At 41.3% G+C, this 18,078-nt stretch overlaps 1 protein-coding gene across 4 annotated transcripts in view; it reads left to right on the forward strand.

The window, feature by feature from the left end:
• The first annotated feature begins 437 nt into the window (after positions 1 to 437).
• The window catches only part of SGSM3 (small G protein signaling modulator 3), a 36,350-nt gene continuing 18,709 nt past the window's right edge, over positions 438 to 18,078 (forward strand). Inside the window, exons 1-9 of one of the 4 annotated variants that reach the window (XM_061639225.1) lie at positions 438 to 526; positions 8,499 to 8,600; positions 9,906 to 10,073; positions 10,215 to 10,277; positions 12,559 to 12,644; positions 14,019 to 14,085; positions 15,244 to 15,452; positions 15,550 to 15,657; positions 17,183 to 17,326. In XM_061639225.1, coding sequence (XP_061495209.1) covers positions 10,271 to 10,277; positions 12,559 to 12,644; positions 14,019 to 14,085; positions 15,244 to 15,452; positions 15,550 to 15,657; positions 17,183 to 17,326 — 621 coding nt within the window. In that variant the 5' untranslated portion in view covers positions 438 to 526; positions 8,499 to 8,600; positions 9,906 to 10,073; positions 10,215 to 10,270. The remainder of the gene's footprint in view (positions 527 to 8,498; positions 8,601 to 9,905; positions 10,074 to 10,214; positions 10,278 to 12,558; positions 12,645 to 14,018; positions 14,086 to 15,243; positions 15,453 to 15,549; positions 15,658 to 17,182; positions 17,327 to 18,078) is intronic. The other 3 variants (XM_061639226.1, XM_061639224.1, XM_061639227.1) reach the window with 3 other exon arrangements.

Here is an 18,078-nt window from a genome sequence, read left to right on the forward strand (position 1 = left end):
AGTTTAATGCTTAAGTCATGGATTTCTCCGTTGTTTCCTATGGGCAGCTGTCACTTTTATTCCGCGGGCATGAAAAATCGGCGTCAAAGGAAACCTGGTAGTCGCATTTTTTAAAACAATGAATTTTGTCAGTCCAAGGCTGCAGTCCTTACTATATCTGTTCCAAAATAAGTCCTATTGAATTCCCAGGCAGGTCCATAGCCGGGGGGGGGGGTCTGGGGGCCTGACCCCATTTTCCCTATACTTTTTACAAATAATTAAAGTTATTACAGATCCCCTCCCTACTTTTCGGCGCCTCCCCCCCCCCGATTTTTTAGGCTGGCTACGGACCTGCTCCCAGATAAAAGGAGGCGGGATTGCAGCCTTAGTTCTCTCTTAAAACCTATGTTTAGAAATTCATAGCAACTACAGTTCCCATAATGCTTTGTATCGTCATTGCCCCGCCCTCGGGGTCCTGCGCATGCGTTATGGGTTGACGGGAACTAGATCGGGGGGAAGTTGGAGCAGGTAGAGGTGGTGTACGAAGGTGAGTGCTTGGAGTGTATGGGTGGGCGGGAGAGTGAGAAGAGACGGAACGGGATGCCCTTCACTGAGATAGCTGTGGGGAGTAGGTTGGGGTGTTCACATGGAGGGAGTGGGAAGAGACAGGCGGCGGCCACCAAGAACAGGCACGAATGACGTGCCGGAGCGGGTTCTCTTGGGTGGGTGGACTGACTGAGGATCAGGCCCTCTCCTCATAACTGACTGAGGATGGAAAGCCTGAGAGGAAGCAAAAGGGTTGGCCCCAGTAAGCCACGGGCCAAACTGATGGTTAGACGGGCTGGCAAATGTAGGTGAAGGGCAGGTAGATGGAAGCCAGGCGAGGGGGGCACTGGCCTCTGGTTTGGGAGACCCGACAGGGTAGGACACCTCCCGAACGTCTCCGTTCCTCCTCTCCTCCCCTCCAAAATTAAGGACTGCTGTCCATCTCGCCGTGCAGGAGACGGTGCAACTGTAGTAGGAAAGGTGGGGAGAGTGGCGTGAGAGCCTGTTTCGTGGCGCAGAACTACAACTGTTAGCAGGCGTCTGGTCTAAATGAAAGCCGACGACAGAAGATTGTTAGGATTACTTTAGCCGCTTACCTCCAAAATGCAACCAACCAACAAACCTGCAGATAAAGTTGTTGTCAGCAAGGACGACTGAACTAGGGCATCCTTGATCTCGAGGTTCACATTTCTTGTAATGCCTTTATGAGGATCAACTAAAATGTCACGAAGTTGTGAGCAAGCTTTTGTCTTCTCTAGAACTCGCCTTCAGTCTGGATGTTAAGCAAAGAGACAAGGGAAGAGATGAGAGAGAAAAGATGGGTATGATTTAAAAAAAGCCCCAAAATCTACAGTTTATTAACTGTTTTAAGATAGAGCACAGGAAGTGTGGTGCAGGTTTAATTAGATTAGAATGTGTTTTTCAGCTAGCACTTTCTAGCATAATTAACTCTTGTGTAACATTGTTAAGGTTCTGTGGGTTTTGGATTTTTGTCCTAATGTCTATGACTTTTGTGTGCCTTGTAACATAGGGGAATGAGGGAAAGAATGTTAGATAGAAGGTGTGTGACCAGCAATAAATAGGAAATTTCCTGTTACTGACTTTATTTTAATGTTATCACTATATTATAATATATTGTTTATATTATTGACAACATGCTTCTCCTATGTTCTGCTTCTCAAATGTGTGTGTTAATTAGTTTGTATTACTGAAAGTATTATAGAGCGAGGAACAGAATGATATTTTGTAAGGAATACCCCCATAAAAATTAGTTGTTAGCACTTCATAAGGGAGACACCTGCTGCCTTGGAACCCATCATGCAAATCTAGAAGAGTTCTGCTCTTTTGCATGCACTCATGTCCCACTTGATGATGCCACTGGCAGCTGTCACTTGACATTAAAAGGATCCTGTGCAGTGCTTTTGCCCTCATCTAATTATCTCTCTCCTGTTTCTGATGCCTACAATCTCCATCCGTTAATGCTTTCCTCTCCTAACGTGTTTATAATTCTACAGTAGTCACTGCAAAAATAGACCTATTTTTTCTAGAAGGGAGTATGCAGAAAGGAAGCTTACAGTAATGTTTTAACAGAAAAGTCCATGAAGCAAGATCTCCTGTCTTTTACCACTTTAACAAGTGCTGCGCATAGCACTTGTGGGCTGTCCCAAATGCATATGCAGGTCAGTGTATATTGGTGCTGTAAGGCAGATTTCATTCCCTCTGCCCCCCTAGCAGATTCCTGTTTGCAGGTACAGTACTTTGTCTGCCTAGGCTTTCCGCTCGTTGTGTGCTCACCATTCACTATAATGAATCTGGGGTATCTCTGATCCTGTTACAAGGATGTAGCTTGAGATCTGGAACTTGCCAGAACTGCCCCCACATGGTATGAATCCTAATCAGTTTACTGAAAAAAATCTAAATCAAGGGTATTGAAGCTCAGAAGCTATTCCTTCACCTGAGTTTTATTCTCCTAAATTGCAATGATTCTGTGTATTGAAGCAAAAGGTAATAATGAAAGCCTAAACTAATGCCAGCTGGCAGCCTCTTTTTATGAAAAGTGCATGTTTTCTCTTGATCTGGAGTGGTACCAGTTTTTTGTATATTTCTTTGAAAATTTCATTTTTGTTGTATCTGATGACTCACAGGGCCACACTGCAATTTTGTGACTCATTTTTTTCAAAGCATTCATTATTAAATTTAAGTGGATTTGTGCTATGCCTATTTTCTTGCATGTTCCCTGTTCATTTTTTGTTTAATTTGCTGTATGTCTAGATTCCTCCCTTTCTACCCTTCTATCTCACAACCCATTTTCCCATTTGAGGTAGCTAATTGCAAGTGACCAATCATGTGACCTTTTAAAACTGTATCAGCCCAACCTTATGTCTGCTTACCCTTACCTGCTTAAGTCCTAATGAGTTCAACTGGACTTGCTGTCAAATTAACTGTATATTATTATATCATAGCAGCCTAACTCTTTCTTCTGTGTGATTGACTTACAAGTAAACGTAGGATTGTTGTGCTCAGTACACTTTACCTAATCCCACTTACCTGGGAGTATGCTCCACTGAATTCAGTAGGATTTACCTCTGAGTAGATATTATTAGGATTGTATTGTTACTCGGGACTAAGCCTATAGAATCCAATAGGATTTATTTCTGAATGAACGTGCACTGAAGTGTTCCGCATCTATATTCTTTGTCTTAAGAACAATGATGCCACTACACTGTCTGTTTGGGTCGAGTCTAGTGTTCTGCAAGCAGACTTCCACTCTTGTATTGGAACTTTCCTGTCCTCTTCTCTCCACCCATCCCCATCTGCTCTGGAAGGTTGGGAGATCCTCCCAAGCAGATTTGGGCAGCAGGAGAATAAGGGACTGCAGGGGAGAAGAGGGGAAGCCTTTGCAGAAGTGGAAGTCTGTTCCACTCAAACATGGATAGCATTGGATTAAACTCTTGGCCTTGGATAGGAGTTAAATTCAGGGGTTTCTAGAGTGAGCAAAAAACATGGGCTTTTTAAAGTCCTTATGTAAGAAAACAGAAGGGAAAATATATTGAAGTAAGAGAGCCTTATTGAGGCCTGCTACTGTACCACAAACTTCTGGAAGGTCATATGAGGAAGTTCTTCTGAAGTGGTGTGTGTTTGAAATTTGTTATTCCTAAGAAATAAAGGATATTTGAATTTCAGCAGTTGCTTTAGTTTCTTTGGATTACAGATTTTCAAATTGGAAATGGACTGCCTTCAAGTCAATTCTGATTTATGGCGACCCTATGAAGAGGGTTTTCATGATAAGCAGTATTCAGAGGTGGTTTTACCATTGCCTCCCTCTGAGGCTGAGAGGCAGTGACTGGCCCAAGGTCACCCAGTGAGCTTCATGGCTATGTGGGGGTTCAAACCCTGGTCTCCCAGGTCGTAATCCAACACTCTAACCACTACGCCACACTGGCTCTCTTACAGATTTTCAACCTTCTTTTTAATTATATAGTGCTTTGCTTTGCACTAGTCTGTTGTTGTGATGTATGAGGGAATATAAAAGCAACAGTTGTCCCCTGAAGAAGTCAAATGTATTTTCCTGCTCAGTAGTGGCGAAAAGAAATGCAGTGTTTGGGACTGAACATCTGCTAGTCCTTAAAGGTGCCACATGACTCCTTGCTGTTTTAGTTTAAGACTTATCTTCTTTCTCACTTTTAGGATTCCTCACTTGAGGACATGTTACATGTGGGATCCTGTAAAATTAAATTGTAAAACATGCTCAGTCAACCTATTTTGGCTGAGTCCCTTTAAATGTCTATGCAGAGGGTTGTATTCAACTATGTACTACTCGAAATAGACTCACTGAAATTAATGAACCTAAGTTAGTCATGTCTGTTAATTTCAATAGGTCTATTCTGAGTAGAGCTAGTACTGAATATCACCCAGGATCCCTTATGCACTGTAACTAGTGTATCACTCTAAGAAGCTCTCAGAAAGTTTTTTGATTTATCAAATCATAACACAACAGATGTTCTGATCCTACCATTGCCTCTCCCACCTGTTATTGCTATGTTGCAGCAGTGTATCCTTTACCTATAATTGCCATTAATTATTCAAGTTAATATTTACTTTCTGAATGGGGAGAAACTCTTCCTAACCTCTGCTAAACAGTAAAGAGAAAGACATTCCTGACAGATGTGATAAAAATAGGTATAGGGAGTGGTCTTAACACTTCCTTCAGTTCACATAACTTTCCCTTTTGTAACATGATGCTTCCTTGAATTTTTACAAATTCCACGTGTCAGTTTGAACCATTTATATTGTTTGTGTGGGCCTAGCTCACTCTAGGAAACACCTGAAGGACCAATATGTTGTATTACTGTGCCACCAGATATGTCAGAATTCTGCATTGCTAGTATGCAGTGCTAATTTCATTGTCTTCCTGGATCTTCTCACCACCGTGACCATTCTGAAAGTACAGCAAGACTCAAACAAGATATTTGGTATTGTGTCCTTAAAATGTGTCTTAAAATTCTCTTGTCTGTAAGGCACTCATCACATGGCATGGGCTTGTTGGCAATTTTGCAGCCAGGGTACTTGCTGGAGCACTTGCAGTGCTGCTTGCTGTTCTTTGTTTAATAAACAAAGCTGGTTTACCTTGGCTTACCTCTTAGTTAAAGAAAATGTTTATAGCAGTAGTACAGACTATGCTGCCTAACTATTTGAGATAATTATGAGTTGTCCTGGGCTGTTGTTCACTTGAATGAACTGCCACTGCAGACATGTATTTAGGTATGCAGTGGCACATAGATTAACCTTGGGTGATATCCAGTGTTAAACCACTGATTTCAGTGGGTCCATCCAAGTATGGCTTAGTTGACATTAACATCCAATCATGTGCAGAATTCTTAATGGAGTTGCCTGATATTTAACTTTGCAGAGAGTTGAGTGGAGGTATAATGAATGTTGTTTGCTTGTTTTTTCAATTTTAATAAGCTACATAATATATTTAATAGACTTATGAAAATCACCAAGATGTTTTTAAAGGGTGGAAACATAATAGAACAGCTCTTCTTGAGAACGGACTTTAATATAATATAGTGTAGTTTGACACCTTTGTGCTAAAAGGCCCATATCTCTGGCCCCTTTGTGGTCACCAGTTATGATTCACCCACCCTCTTTTGCAACTTCCCTTTAGCTATGCTGTATTTGCCTTCATCTCTTCCTCCTTTTGTCAGGTCTTGAACACAGTTGCTAGGAAATGTTCCATAGCAACCAAAGACAGGAAAAACCTGCCCACCTAGTTCAGTATATTTAATATTCAGCTGTTTATGAATATGTTTAGTGAGCTGGGGGGGAAGAGGTAGGAGGGCTGGTGATCAGACAGCACATTAGACAGGGCTGCCTATGACTCAAGAGGCTAAAGAAAAACTGCCATTCATACTTTAGCATAGTCTCTCCAACACATACTTTCACATTCTGTTTTGTGCATCTGATGGAGCAGACTCTTGCCTGTGAAAGTTCATGCGGTGAAAGTTCATGCAACAATAAATTTGTTAGGCAGCAATCCTAACCCAATTTGCCTGGGAGTAAGCCCCATTGAAGTCAATAGGATTCACTTCTGAGTAAATTATTTAGATAGTTTGTATACTGCTCTTTGCACAAGCCATGGGGCAGTTTATAGCAGGGAAATAGATTTTAAAAATACATAAAACAACACAATCCTTAAAAACAAAACAAATCGCTAAATAACAATTACTAATAGCAGCCGCAATAGGTCTCTCCTGCTCCAAACACCCACTGAAACAGATGCATCTTAACTAGCTGACTAAAGCGATAAAGAGATGGGGCCAGACGCACTTCAGGAGGGAGGGAGTTCCACATAAAAGGAGCTGCCACTGAAAAGGCCTTTTTCCAGGCTCCCCAGGCCGTATATCTCACACTGAGGAGGGACCACCAGAAGGACCTCATCTGCTGATCTTCAAGCATGGGAAGGTTGATATGGAAGACAACAATCTTGCAGCCGTTTGGGTCTCAAGCTGTTTAGGGCTTTAAATGTCATAGTAAGCACCGTGGATTGTGCCTGGAAATTAATTGACAACCAGTGCAGCTATTTTAATATAGGGGTAATATGCTCGTGGCCTGCTCTCACTACCAGCATTCTTGCTGCAGCATTTTGCAGTTTCTGGACTGTCTTCCAGAGCAGCCCCACATAGAGCACATTGCAATAGTCCAGCTTGGAGGTTACCAGAGTATAAGCAACCATGGCCAGGCTGTCCCTATCCAGAAACAGCCGTAGTTAGATGTTCCTAGCCAGAGATGTCACCTGTGCCTTGAGTGACAAAGGTGGTTCCAGGAGCACCCCCAAACTCCTTCAAGGGGAGTGCATCCCCATTAAGAACAGGCAATTCTGCCAACTCCTGAACATGGGAACCACCCACACATAATACTTCTGTCTTGTCTAGATTCATCTTCAATTTGTTGGCCTGTCTCCAACTAGTTCAGGACTTGCAGTACCTCTCCTGGAACCAGTGGAACAGAGAGATTGAGTTGTGTGTAAACAACATATTGGTGACACCACACTAGATCCTCTGATGACTGCTCCCAGCAGCTTCATATACCTGTTAAATAACATGGGCAACAAGATTGAACCCTGCATGGGTAGGATTATATTGTAAGACATTAAGATGCCATAGGAGTCTTGGTGGTGGTTGTTACAACAGCCTAACAGCACAGTCCTAACCATGTCACTTGACTAAATAGGGTGAACAATCTTTTACCATCTTTCTTCTTGTGGGGGTTGTCCCTTAAATTGAATTAGGACAAATTTTCTTATTTAAAAATAATACACTGCACCATTACTACACCATTATACAAAATAATGCACCACACAGTCAGAGAGCCGCTGTGGTGGTTAGAGTGCCAGACTGGTGCCTGGGGGACAAGGGTTCAAATCCCCACTTCACCATGAAGCTCACTGGGTGAGCTTGGGCCAGTCACTGACTCTCTCAGTCTAACCTACCTCACAGGATTGTTGTGAGGATAAAATCAAAAGGGAGAAAACAATATATGTATGCTATCTTGAGCTCTTTGGAACAAAGGTGGGGTATAAATGAAATAAATAAATGCTTTGAATGCAGAGTTCTTAGGTTTAATCCCTGGCATCTCCAGATAGGGCTGGGAATCTTCCTTGTCTGAAAACCTGGAGAGCCACTGTCAGTGAGTGTAGACAATACTGAGCTAGATGAACCAATGGTCTGACTTGGTATAAGGCAGCTTCCTATATTTTTAATGTGCAAATGATATGATCTACATGGTAGAGCAAAGGTGTATCCTGTGAGTTAGGACTGAGCCAAAACTATTCATCCAGCTTTAGTTTAATTTTCTGTGTATATTTTTAACTTTTTTATTACATTTCCAACAGCCACCTCAAAACTTTAGATACTTTTCTTCCACATTCTGGACACCAAATGCTGTTTGGGAACTGTGCAGGAAGCCGTGTACTACTGCAGAGCCAGGGATTAGTGGAATGGTGCAGAATGGATTTATAAATTGGATAGTCTAGGCTAGGGAGCCTAAGACCAGCACACTATAATAATTTATGTAGGTCTTTGAAGGTATAGGATATTTTAGAATTTTTATCTAATACTTGGTGTAGGTCCTTGACATTTCCTGATCTGACAAATGGGAATCAACCTGAGGCCACCAAGTCCCTTGGTGACCAAGAACTTAAATCCGGGTCTTTCAGTAAGAAAAAAACAGTAGCTTTGTTATTGAATTCAAGTTGTAAGGAAATGCAACTCCTCAAGAAAGTGCTTTTTACTTCTTGCTGCTACTCAAAGTGAAAATGACAGATAAGAAAACCAGATGGAGAGAGTGCAAAAGAAGCCTGATCCAATCCTGCTGGGCTGGCCAATTGCTCCTGTTTGAACACATTTTCAGGTTTGGAAACAAAAGGATTGTCATTGCTCATCTTTGTGAGGTGTTTATCTTGTTTCTTGCAGTAGTCTCCAACCTGGAGATCCTGAACCACTTAGCTCCTGGCAATGTCTGCTTTTGCTCTGGAAAGGAAACCAGCAGGGAATCTCTGAGGCCAACTGTGTCAGGTTTGTATTTATATTTGATAGCATACACCAGGAGTAGGGGAACTTGTGGCCCTCCAGATATAATGGGAGGTGCAGTTCAACAATATCTGGAGGTCCACAGGTTTCCTACTCATGGGATACACCAACAACTAGTTGCCAAGGGAAATGTGTGTAGGAAACACTATGTGTCATTTTTACAGAGGTAGTCAGCGGTATTGATGTTTCTCAAGAAAGGCTGCAGCTGAAAATCCTTTCTAGAGGAAGGGAGAAGATCTTCCTTAACTAGATATGTTATATACATGCTCTTCAGAAGTCCACTGTAGATACCCATTCTGTTACTGGAATTATTTTAGTTTAAACCTTAAAATTTAGATCTTTCCCCAGAGTGGAAGGTCACACCTGCAATGGTTTAAGTGCTAGGACAGATTAGACAGTGATCTGGTCTTGCTGTTGGAGGTGACTTGTAACTTTCTTGTTTGGCAAGGATCATTCCTGACTCCTCCAGATTTTCATCAGCCTCAAGCAACAGAATTTAGTATCTTATTTTCCTTGAAGCTATTTCATTGTTGCATTTTTTTAACTTCAACATGCCTAGCTTATTCTTGTTCCTAATTATTTTCTCTTGACCCATCACTCTTTGGCATGTATGACCTTATGCTTATAAAGAGCTTGACCCACATGAATCATGCTAAACTCTACTCCTTAGGATAGAGTACCATTTGTTAATATATTAAAAACCTAGTGAAGGTGGACAGTTATCAAAGTCTGCTGTGAAAGGCTGGATCCTCCAACCTTCTGGAGTACATTTTGAAGATGTGCAAGGGGGAGAGAGGAGCAGAAAGCTCTGCTGCGCTAGCAGAACGGCTTTGTTGGATACAACCCATAGCATGCAGCTATGTATCTACATAGGAAGCTGCCTTTATACTGAGTCAGAGGATTGGTCCTCCTAGCTCAGTATTGTCTGCACTGACTGGCAGCAACTCTCCCGGGTTTCAGGTAGGACTTTCTCCTGGTCCTACCTGGAAATGCAGGGATTGAACTTGGGACCTTCTACATGCAAGGAGGATGCTCTAACACTGAGCTATGACACTTCAGTTTTTTCCTATTTAATTGTGGGCACTGAGGGGGGGCATACTGCCAAGGCAGCTTGTAGGGAAGAGAGGCGTATCTCTTTCCTCCCTGGCGCAATCAGTACAGAGACACACACACCCTGCGTCGGGTAGGTAAAGACCAATGCTAGGTGTCTAAATAAAGTCTTTAGGTACTGTCAGTACCTGTATTAAAAGTAGTTACTTTTTTAAAAAAAATCTGTCTGATTTTATCTAGGCCCAGAGTTATAGTGGAGCAGACATTTGAACCCAAGACATCTCACTTGAAGTCCAACACTCCATATACTACACTTGAGTGGCTTGTTTTATGTGTGCCTCCCAACATCTTGGTAGATCATATCCTCTCAATAGAGTTTCTCTTGGAACGTACAGATAAGTGTATACGGTAGGGACCAATTTAACTAGTGATAGAGGGGAGCTAACTAGGAATCAGTTAGGTGTATCCTGAATACTTCGTTTGTCCCAAAGGTTAATTGTGGGTTTTTTCCTTTCTCTTCCTGTTATGTCTGCATTTATCTTGTAAAAGGGCAGTGACTTTCTGGAGAGTCTAATAGCCACCATTGTCCACATTCCACTGTCACCATGTCAGGTAAGCCAGTAATTTAGATATTTTAACAAAGCTGTTCAGTTTTAACAAAAGGCTGACAATATGCCAAACATACCAGTTTTGTCAACTTGACTCCAGTTAACTACATGTGTTCATACATTTTTTGTAACATCACAGAGTCAGGCTGCTCATTAGACTGGACACTAAGCTTAGAATCCCAGCCATATTTTCTCTTTCTTTTCCTTAGCTCTCAAACAGAAAACTCAGGCAGCATCTACCTTGTTTACAAGCATAGTATATATAACTCAATTGTTTGGATCCAGACTTTGACTGCATTGAAGGCCATTTGTACAATGGAGCCACCCTTCCCTCCCCATTGCAGCCCCTTTTGCCCCCAAAAACCAATTCAGCGGTCACTGCGGAATGGTGTCGGAGGGTGTAGTAGATAGGGAGGATTCACAAATTAGAAAGAAGCTCCTTGTGCAAGTAGCCGGATTCTTGCTGTTTTCCTCTCACTCCGCACTGCATCCCATGCCATTCTGAAAGGATCCCTGACCCTCATGAGCAGCTTTTGGGGACACATTGGAGGAGGGGGCAGGAAAGCCCCATAGCATGGGCAGCCTTCTGCTTGCACAAAGTCTGGATCTGAGTCAGTATCTCTAACAAGGTCTAATTTTCGATGTCCCTTGCTTTGCTTTTGGAATAATCTTCTGGTTGCAGGCAAAAAAAGACGGCAAGAAGTTGTACTGAAATGACTGTATTAATTAGAATTTAGCACTTCAAAGGTTTGTGCAGAATTGGAGTTGACATGGTATTTAGTGAAGTTTTCCATCTGTTTTTTTTTTTACCACCTCCTATCTGCTTGTGACTGGATAGCTTGACTCTGGATAACTAACCAGTGCTTGCAAAGTTAGAAGCTCAACAAGTGAGGAAGCTATCTTCATAGCTGCCAAATTCATGCTTCAGATGTGGAATGGTTTTTATAACATAAAACATCCATGTGTACCTGGAAACACTCTTCCTCCTTGTGGTCGTTGTGCCAAATTAAATATGCTGCTACCTGACAATACAGTAACAACATCTCTTCTATCTGTATTGCATTTATTTTTATTTAGAAGAATTTATAAACTGCCTAATCAAAGAAATCTGTAAGTGGTGTTCATAAAACAATATAAAATACACAGATACAATCAGTAAACTTTAAAAATAAGTGTACAAGCTTTCTAATACATGCACATGGTTTGTCATCATTTTGGAGAGTCTGGGTTTTTTTGCTTTCTGTTTCAGACCAGTCTCTGCTTTGATAAAGTTCTTGCAGATGGTAGTCATGGATAGTCAAGTGGTGCTTCAGCTTTTTGTATCCTAAATACTTACCTGAGTGACCTATACACCTTCCAGGCAGTTGACTGGGCTGAAGAGGCAGTCAATTGGAACTTCCTTTCTGTGAATGGAAAACTAAACTTCTTGGATCTGTTCATTGTGTGTTGAGCAAACATGTAAATATTGTTTTAACAAGTTTAATTCTGGAAACATAATTTCTCCTTAAGGTACCCAAAGAGCCTGAATTGTGAAGTTCTCGTTTAGTTAAAATGGAAAAGACTGTATTGTTACACAGTTGTTACCAAAATCCTAAATATTTCAGTCAACTTTATTTATGTGACTTGCTTTCCCTTCCTTCCTGAAGGAAATAAAAGCAGAAAGAAATGTGACAAGTATGCCCTTAAGAAGCCTTGTGTTCTTTCCTGGGTTACTATTATCACTGAGAATAATGCTTCCACAACTATCACAGGAAGCATATTTTAAAATTTTGAAGTGTATAATCTTAACAAAGTGTTACATTGCCTTCATTGAGATAGATATATCAGTAAACTTATTGGAATTTACAGTGCAATTTTAGGCTTATCCCCAACCCTCCAGAGCAGATTTGGGGACAGTGCGGGGTGCACACAGGGGGAGGAAAGAGAAAGCCTGTTGCAGTAGTACTAACTCTAGCACAAAAAATTAGTTGAATACTGCCCCTTATAACCTGTCAGCTAATCTGTAAAAGGGCTGGTGTGTGGAGAGTAACATGACCTTCAGAGTTCTAGTTCTGTGAGACAACAGTATTGGCTAACTATTCCCAGCTGGTGTTTTTTTTCTTCCTCAGGGGCTAAAATCTTCCAAGAAGCCTCCACTGTTTCCTCATGGTGATTTCTGGTCTCCTGATAGCACAGAACCTCATGAAGTGTTTTAGAACTAGCTAATAGTAGCAGCGTTTGTGTGGCTTTTCTGTCCATTGTGTTCCATTACTGTGTGTGTACGTTTGTATCATTTTTACATATAGGAAGCTATACTCCTACTGCTGGGGGACCCTTCTCTGCTCTCACACCCAGCATATGGCCTCAGGAGATCTTGGCAAAATACACCCAGGTACCATAAATAATACATTCTGTACCTCCATTTCTCTTTAGTTGTGGAATAGTAAACTATGATAAATTATGAATGCTTGTGTGTGCCTTCAAGTACTGTTCTAGGCATTTTGGTAGTTAATTACTGGTTCAGCAGCTATATCATGAAACACAGAATTCAATTTATCTATTTGAGGATCAGACACATACTTTTGCATTAGAATAAGGATCTATCTTATCTTCCAATAGATAAATTGAATTGTTGGCAAAATCTGGTACAGAGCCTGTTGAATTAGGCAAGGGAAAAATTAAAAGGACTGTAATCGTTGGTTCGTCACTAGCCTAAATGCAAATGAAGTCTGATCTTGTATTATGTTTTATATTTGGGTACAAAAGTCAAGAGTATAAAATACCTGTTCCTTATTAAGTCTGAAGGCTATTTATGTCCCTTTACAAATACTCAGTGGCAGGGCTCTCTATTTCTCCCCGTTGCTATTTCCAAGTATTTTAAAGGAATCTTGCTAAAGTCTTCACACACAACCCCCCTTTAGATATGATTAGAAATGCATGGTTTTATACTTGGGCACTATGCCTGGGCACAATATATAAAGTGAGAATCAGCTGTAAAACATTGAATAAATTTGAATAAAGGATTGTCAGTAAAGAACTCTTGCACTGAAAGAGTAAAGAAGAAGAAGCCAGCTGAACAGCAGCTTGCATGATAGACATCATTATGTGTACAATTACTCAGTGATGTTCAAGACTGGCATTCAAAGGCAGCAGGATTAGGAATGCACACAGAGGAGCTCACAAAAGTGTTTATTCTGGGGCCATCTGCATTACTAACAATTCCCAGGTTGAATCAGAATTTCTGTGGCAGATCTTTACTTCCACTTGAAACTGGAACAGCTCTAGTACAAATCCTAGTAGGTTAGGCTTCAGCCAATATTGCACTTAAGTGGGTTAAGCAATATATAATTCAAAGTATCAATGGCATCTAGACAAGAAGAATGGCTATGGCAAGCATTACTAAGTACACACGCACATGGAGGAGCATACGTGGGAGCAGCATTTCCTCCATATATAATATATGTACACATAGAACAATATGTGGAATGAGCCAATGATTACCATATCATTAGGGTCTGTAGACTTTTGATACCATTTAAATAGTGAGAAGGAATTGAGAAGCAAGGCAAAAAACTGACGTGGAAATTTCCTCCCAATGCTGCTTCTGAGATTTGTTGTGAAAGTTTCCTATATATGTGTTATAAGACTGTAGCAAGTGCTCTCCTTTTTATTTTGGATGTCTGCAATGTATAAAAATATTATATCTGGTCAAGTGTACCACCTAGTGGCAGACAATGGAAATCAGTTATTTTCTTCTGTTTTCCAGAAAGAAGAATCAGTTGAGCAGCCAGAGTTCCGGTATGATGAATTTGGTTTCCGAGTAGACAAAGAAGGCAAGGTCTTTTATTTGTGTGCTGTGACTTGTGACAAGATCTCCCTGGGATTCTGCTTCAAAAGTGATGGATTCCCAGCAGTATCATTCCAATTCTTGATTAGGGTTGTGCTTTGAAAGCACTTCAGTTCTAAAGAAATAAAATTGAGGCTTAACTAACATAATATAAAAGTGTGGGCTTTTGTAGCATGGCACTTATGAACGGTGCACATGTATATAAACAGCAACTTTTCCTTGTTTGGAAAAACAATACAATCAGAGTGTGGCTCTCATGTATTTTTAAGTTGCAATTTATATACATGTGTGCCTGGACTCAAGCTCATGATAGGTCTTGAATCCAGCAACCTGCAGAATTTCAAGTAAGGATTCATCCTGCATGTTATACCTCGCAGCTCTTGTGCATTGCAATGTATGCCACTACCCAGCTACACTGGGTTGAGTCAGCCATACCAGGAAGGAAACCTTTTTACATCAATAGGCGAATGCCTCCTCTGCCGTTGCCTAGCTTCACTCCACCCTAACCTTAAACAGAGGCGGTCTTTACTAGTGTGTACCCTTTATAACACGTGTGATGACCTTCCTCTTTCAACAAGCCTTTTAAGTTGAGAGTTTATCCCAGTCTGCATCTGTGTTGGAATTGCTTTTTAATATGTTTTTAAACCTTTTTTTTAAACAATGTTTTTAACCTTTTTTTTAAAGATGTCTTGAAAGCTTTTAAAAAATATTTTTAAAGATGCTTTGTTTTAATGTATTTTAAAGTCTGTTTTTATTATGTTTTAAAGTGTTTTTAGTGCTTTTGTTTGCCGCCCTGGGCTCCTGCTGGGAGGAAGGGTGGGATATAAATCAAATAAATAAATAAATGTACATTTTGCACTTGGGCATCTGTAGTGGAATACAAAACATTTTGTAAGAAGCATCCTTTGACTTTGCTCAGGTTACTACACCTGTTAAAATACAACATGAAGGACCATAGCTCAGTAGTAGAGCACATGCTTTGCTTTCAGAAGGGCTCAGGTTCAGTCTGTGGTATCTCCTGGTAGGGCTGGGAAAGACTCCAGAATGTAAAGTCCAGCTATTCAAGGGATTGTTTTTATTTTTCAGATGTAGAAGGCTAGTTACTGCTTTCTTCTCCACACCCAGACTTGTGTTTTTCCTACAGATGGTGCTGAGCCAAACTCCAGCAAGCTCTTGGGGATCCCACTGATGGAAGAGCCACAGCACCGGCTGAAATGGCAGGCCCATTTGGAGTTCACACACAACCATGATGTGGGGGACCTTACCTGGGACAAGATAGAAGTCATGCTTCCACGTTCAGATAAGCTGCGATCACTGGTGTTGGCTGGCATTCCTCATAGCATGAGGGCCCAGGTGAGGCACTCCTTCCTAGTCAGAGAGTTGAGGGGAGCTCACTGGTGAGATTTCCAGTCTTAGTGGTAAAACTCTTTTCTTTCTCCATTTTACTCAGCTATGGATGCGACTATCAGGTGCTCTACAGAAGAAAAGAAATGCAGAAATGTCTTATCGAGAAATTGTGAAAAACAGCTCAAATGACGAAACAGTTGCTGCCAAACAAGTAGGTAGTTCTCAGGGTTCATTTTTCGAGCTCAACATAGGGTATCCTGTTGGGTGGGTGGAAGAAAGGACGGTTAAGAGCAGCGATGAAGAAGAAGGGGTTAACCAGTAATTTGCAGAATCAGTTTCTCAGTGTGAGCTGTTCCCTTCCTAACTCTGAAAATGAGCTTAGGGGGATTGACTGGCAGGCTTCCTCCTGATAATGGCGAGGAAAGGATTTACCAGTACACATTATTCCTCTTGAATTAAAGTTTGTGTAGAACAAAGAGGGGTGTGTATATTGCACGCTTGACACCATCATGCTCAGAGGAGAAGAAGAAAATTTTATAATCACTGGAAGGCAAAAAGTTGCAGGGTCTAGGTACAGAACCCTGTACAGATCTTCTTGCTGCACAACAAACACTAATTACCCTGTAGGAGCAGAGTTTGCATAAAAATCACTGAGCAACAGCTGTTGAGATGATGCTGATGCACTAACAAGTATTCATGAGGCTCTTTGCTCAGTCACTTGCTGTTGGATATAAAAACAGAACAACATGTGAAGAACTAGCTTGAGGATTTCTGTACACGGTGGTGTGTCTTAAGCTCTGCATTGCACCATTAATTCCTTTCTTTTAATCCTAAATCTGAGAATCTCAGACTGGCATCTTAATAAGGACAAACATTAGCAACCTCAATGAAAAAGACAGGACTTTGCAAAACCAATTAGGGAAAGGGAGGCAACATTGAAAACGGAGCAAAATTGGGGATGCCTTTGTATAGTGGTATGAGTGTCTTCTTCAGACCTTGCTATACCTTTTGCAAGGCACATATAGGCCTCTAAGGTTGAGTCTTTCCTCCCTCCATTATAGCTAATTCTGTCACAGCCACTGGAATACAAATATTTATTTGCTTCCGGTAGGTTGAAGTTAGCAAGAAAAAGAATCATGGATTAATCGCATACAAAACAACTATTGGAATTAGGCAAGGGATCTGAAGCAAAAGTCAATGCAGGCTTCCCAACCTGGTGCCCTCCAGATGTAGTGGGTTGTAATTTCCATAATCTCTGACCTTCTGCCATATTGCTGGGAACTGAAGTCAAACAACATCTGGAGGGCACCAGGTTGGGGAAACCTGCAAATATGCCATTTCACAATGGCACAGTTGCTACTGTTTGTGGTAGTTCATGGTCTCATCCAGGCTGGTTTAGAAAAGGCTTCCAGAATGTGAACTTCCACATTATGCATTGACACATAAAACCCAGTACCATTTGATACATTTTTATAGTGAGTGTGTAATAAGAGGTATGCCGCATACACTCATACTTTGAGCAGTTCACTTCAGGTTGCAGATGAGGATGCAGATTGTAAGCTTGCTATGAAGCTTCTATGCTGAGGTGAAATGGAAGTCTCGGACTCCAGGCCTATTTTATGGGACGCAGGGAATATAAGGACAGGCTGAGGAACAAGAGAACGAAAAAAGATGTTAAAGAGGATCATCACTAACTGAATCTAGAATGCTTATCTGTGATATTTAATGTCTGTTAGATTGAGAAAGACTTGCTGCGTACCATGCCCAGCAACGCCTGCTTTTCCAACATGAATAGCATTGGAGTGCCACGGCTACGCAGAATTCTCCGGGGGCTAGCTTGGCTGTATCCAGAAATTGGCTATTGTCAAGGCACTGGCATGGTAAATGAACCTCTCTCTTGTTGTGGTTATACTTCTGTTGGGGTTGTTTCTCTTAAGAATCTGTTCACAGCAGGTGAATCAAAGGAGAGGAGTTCACTGATAGGCAGCTACTTTTTTTTAATCAAGAAGTAAACAAAATGGGTTCACGTCAGAAGAGATATTAACAGTAAATATCATATTTTACTCTGACCAGGGATTCCTATGGCATTTTCATAGTGAGTTTTCTGACACCCAGCTGTGCAAGGCATAAAGTAGCCTGTTATAGGGATCGCCACTGTAGCTTGGAGAATCTCCACATTCTCGGCAACAGCCACTAAGAACTGGCAGGTTCTCAAATAAGGAAATGGAGATGCCTAACATAATAAGCAGTCATCTATGTAGTTGTTGTTTAAATTTATTACCGCCCTTCACCCAGAGGTGCCAGGGTGGATTACAACAATTTTAAAACATGTAATTAAAACAGCTAAAAATAATCTAAACAACATCACAGAAAATAGAATGGGTCCTAAAAATATACAACTCAGGTATTGAAAGCCAGAGTAAAGAGGTGTGTCTTCAGCATTTGCCGAAAGTTGTACAATGAAGTTGCCCAGATGCACCTCAGTGGGAAGAAAGTTCCACAGCTTAGGGGCTGCCACAGAGCCACCACCACCTGAGCTTCTGAGGGTAGCGGAACTACCAAAAGGGCCCCCTCTGCTGATCTCAACATCCAATAGGGTCTGTAGGGAAGGAGGTGGCCTTTTATATATTTG

Source organism: Rhineura floridana, chromosome 8, assembly GCF_030035675.1.
Source record: "Rhineura floridana isolate rRhiFlo1 chromosome 8, rRhiFlo1.hap2, whole genome shotgun sequence".
Classification (NCBI taxonomy): Eukaryota; Metazoa; Chordata; class Lepidosauria; order Squamata; family Rhineuridae; genus Rhineura; species Rhineura floridana.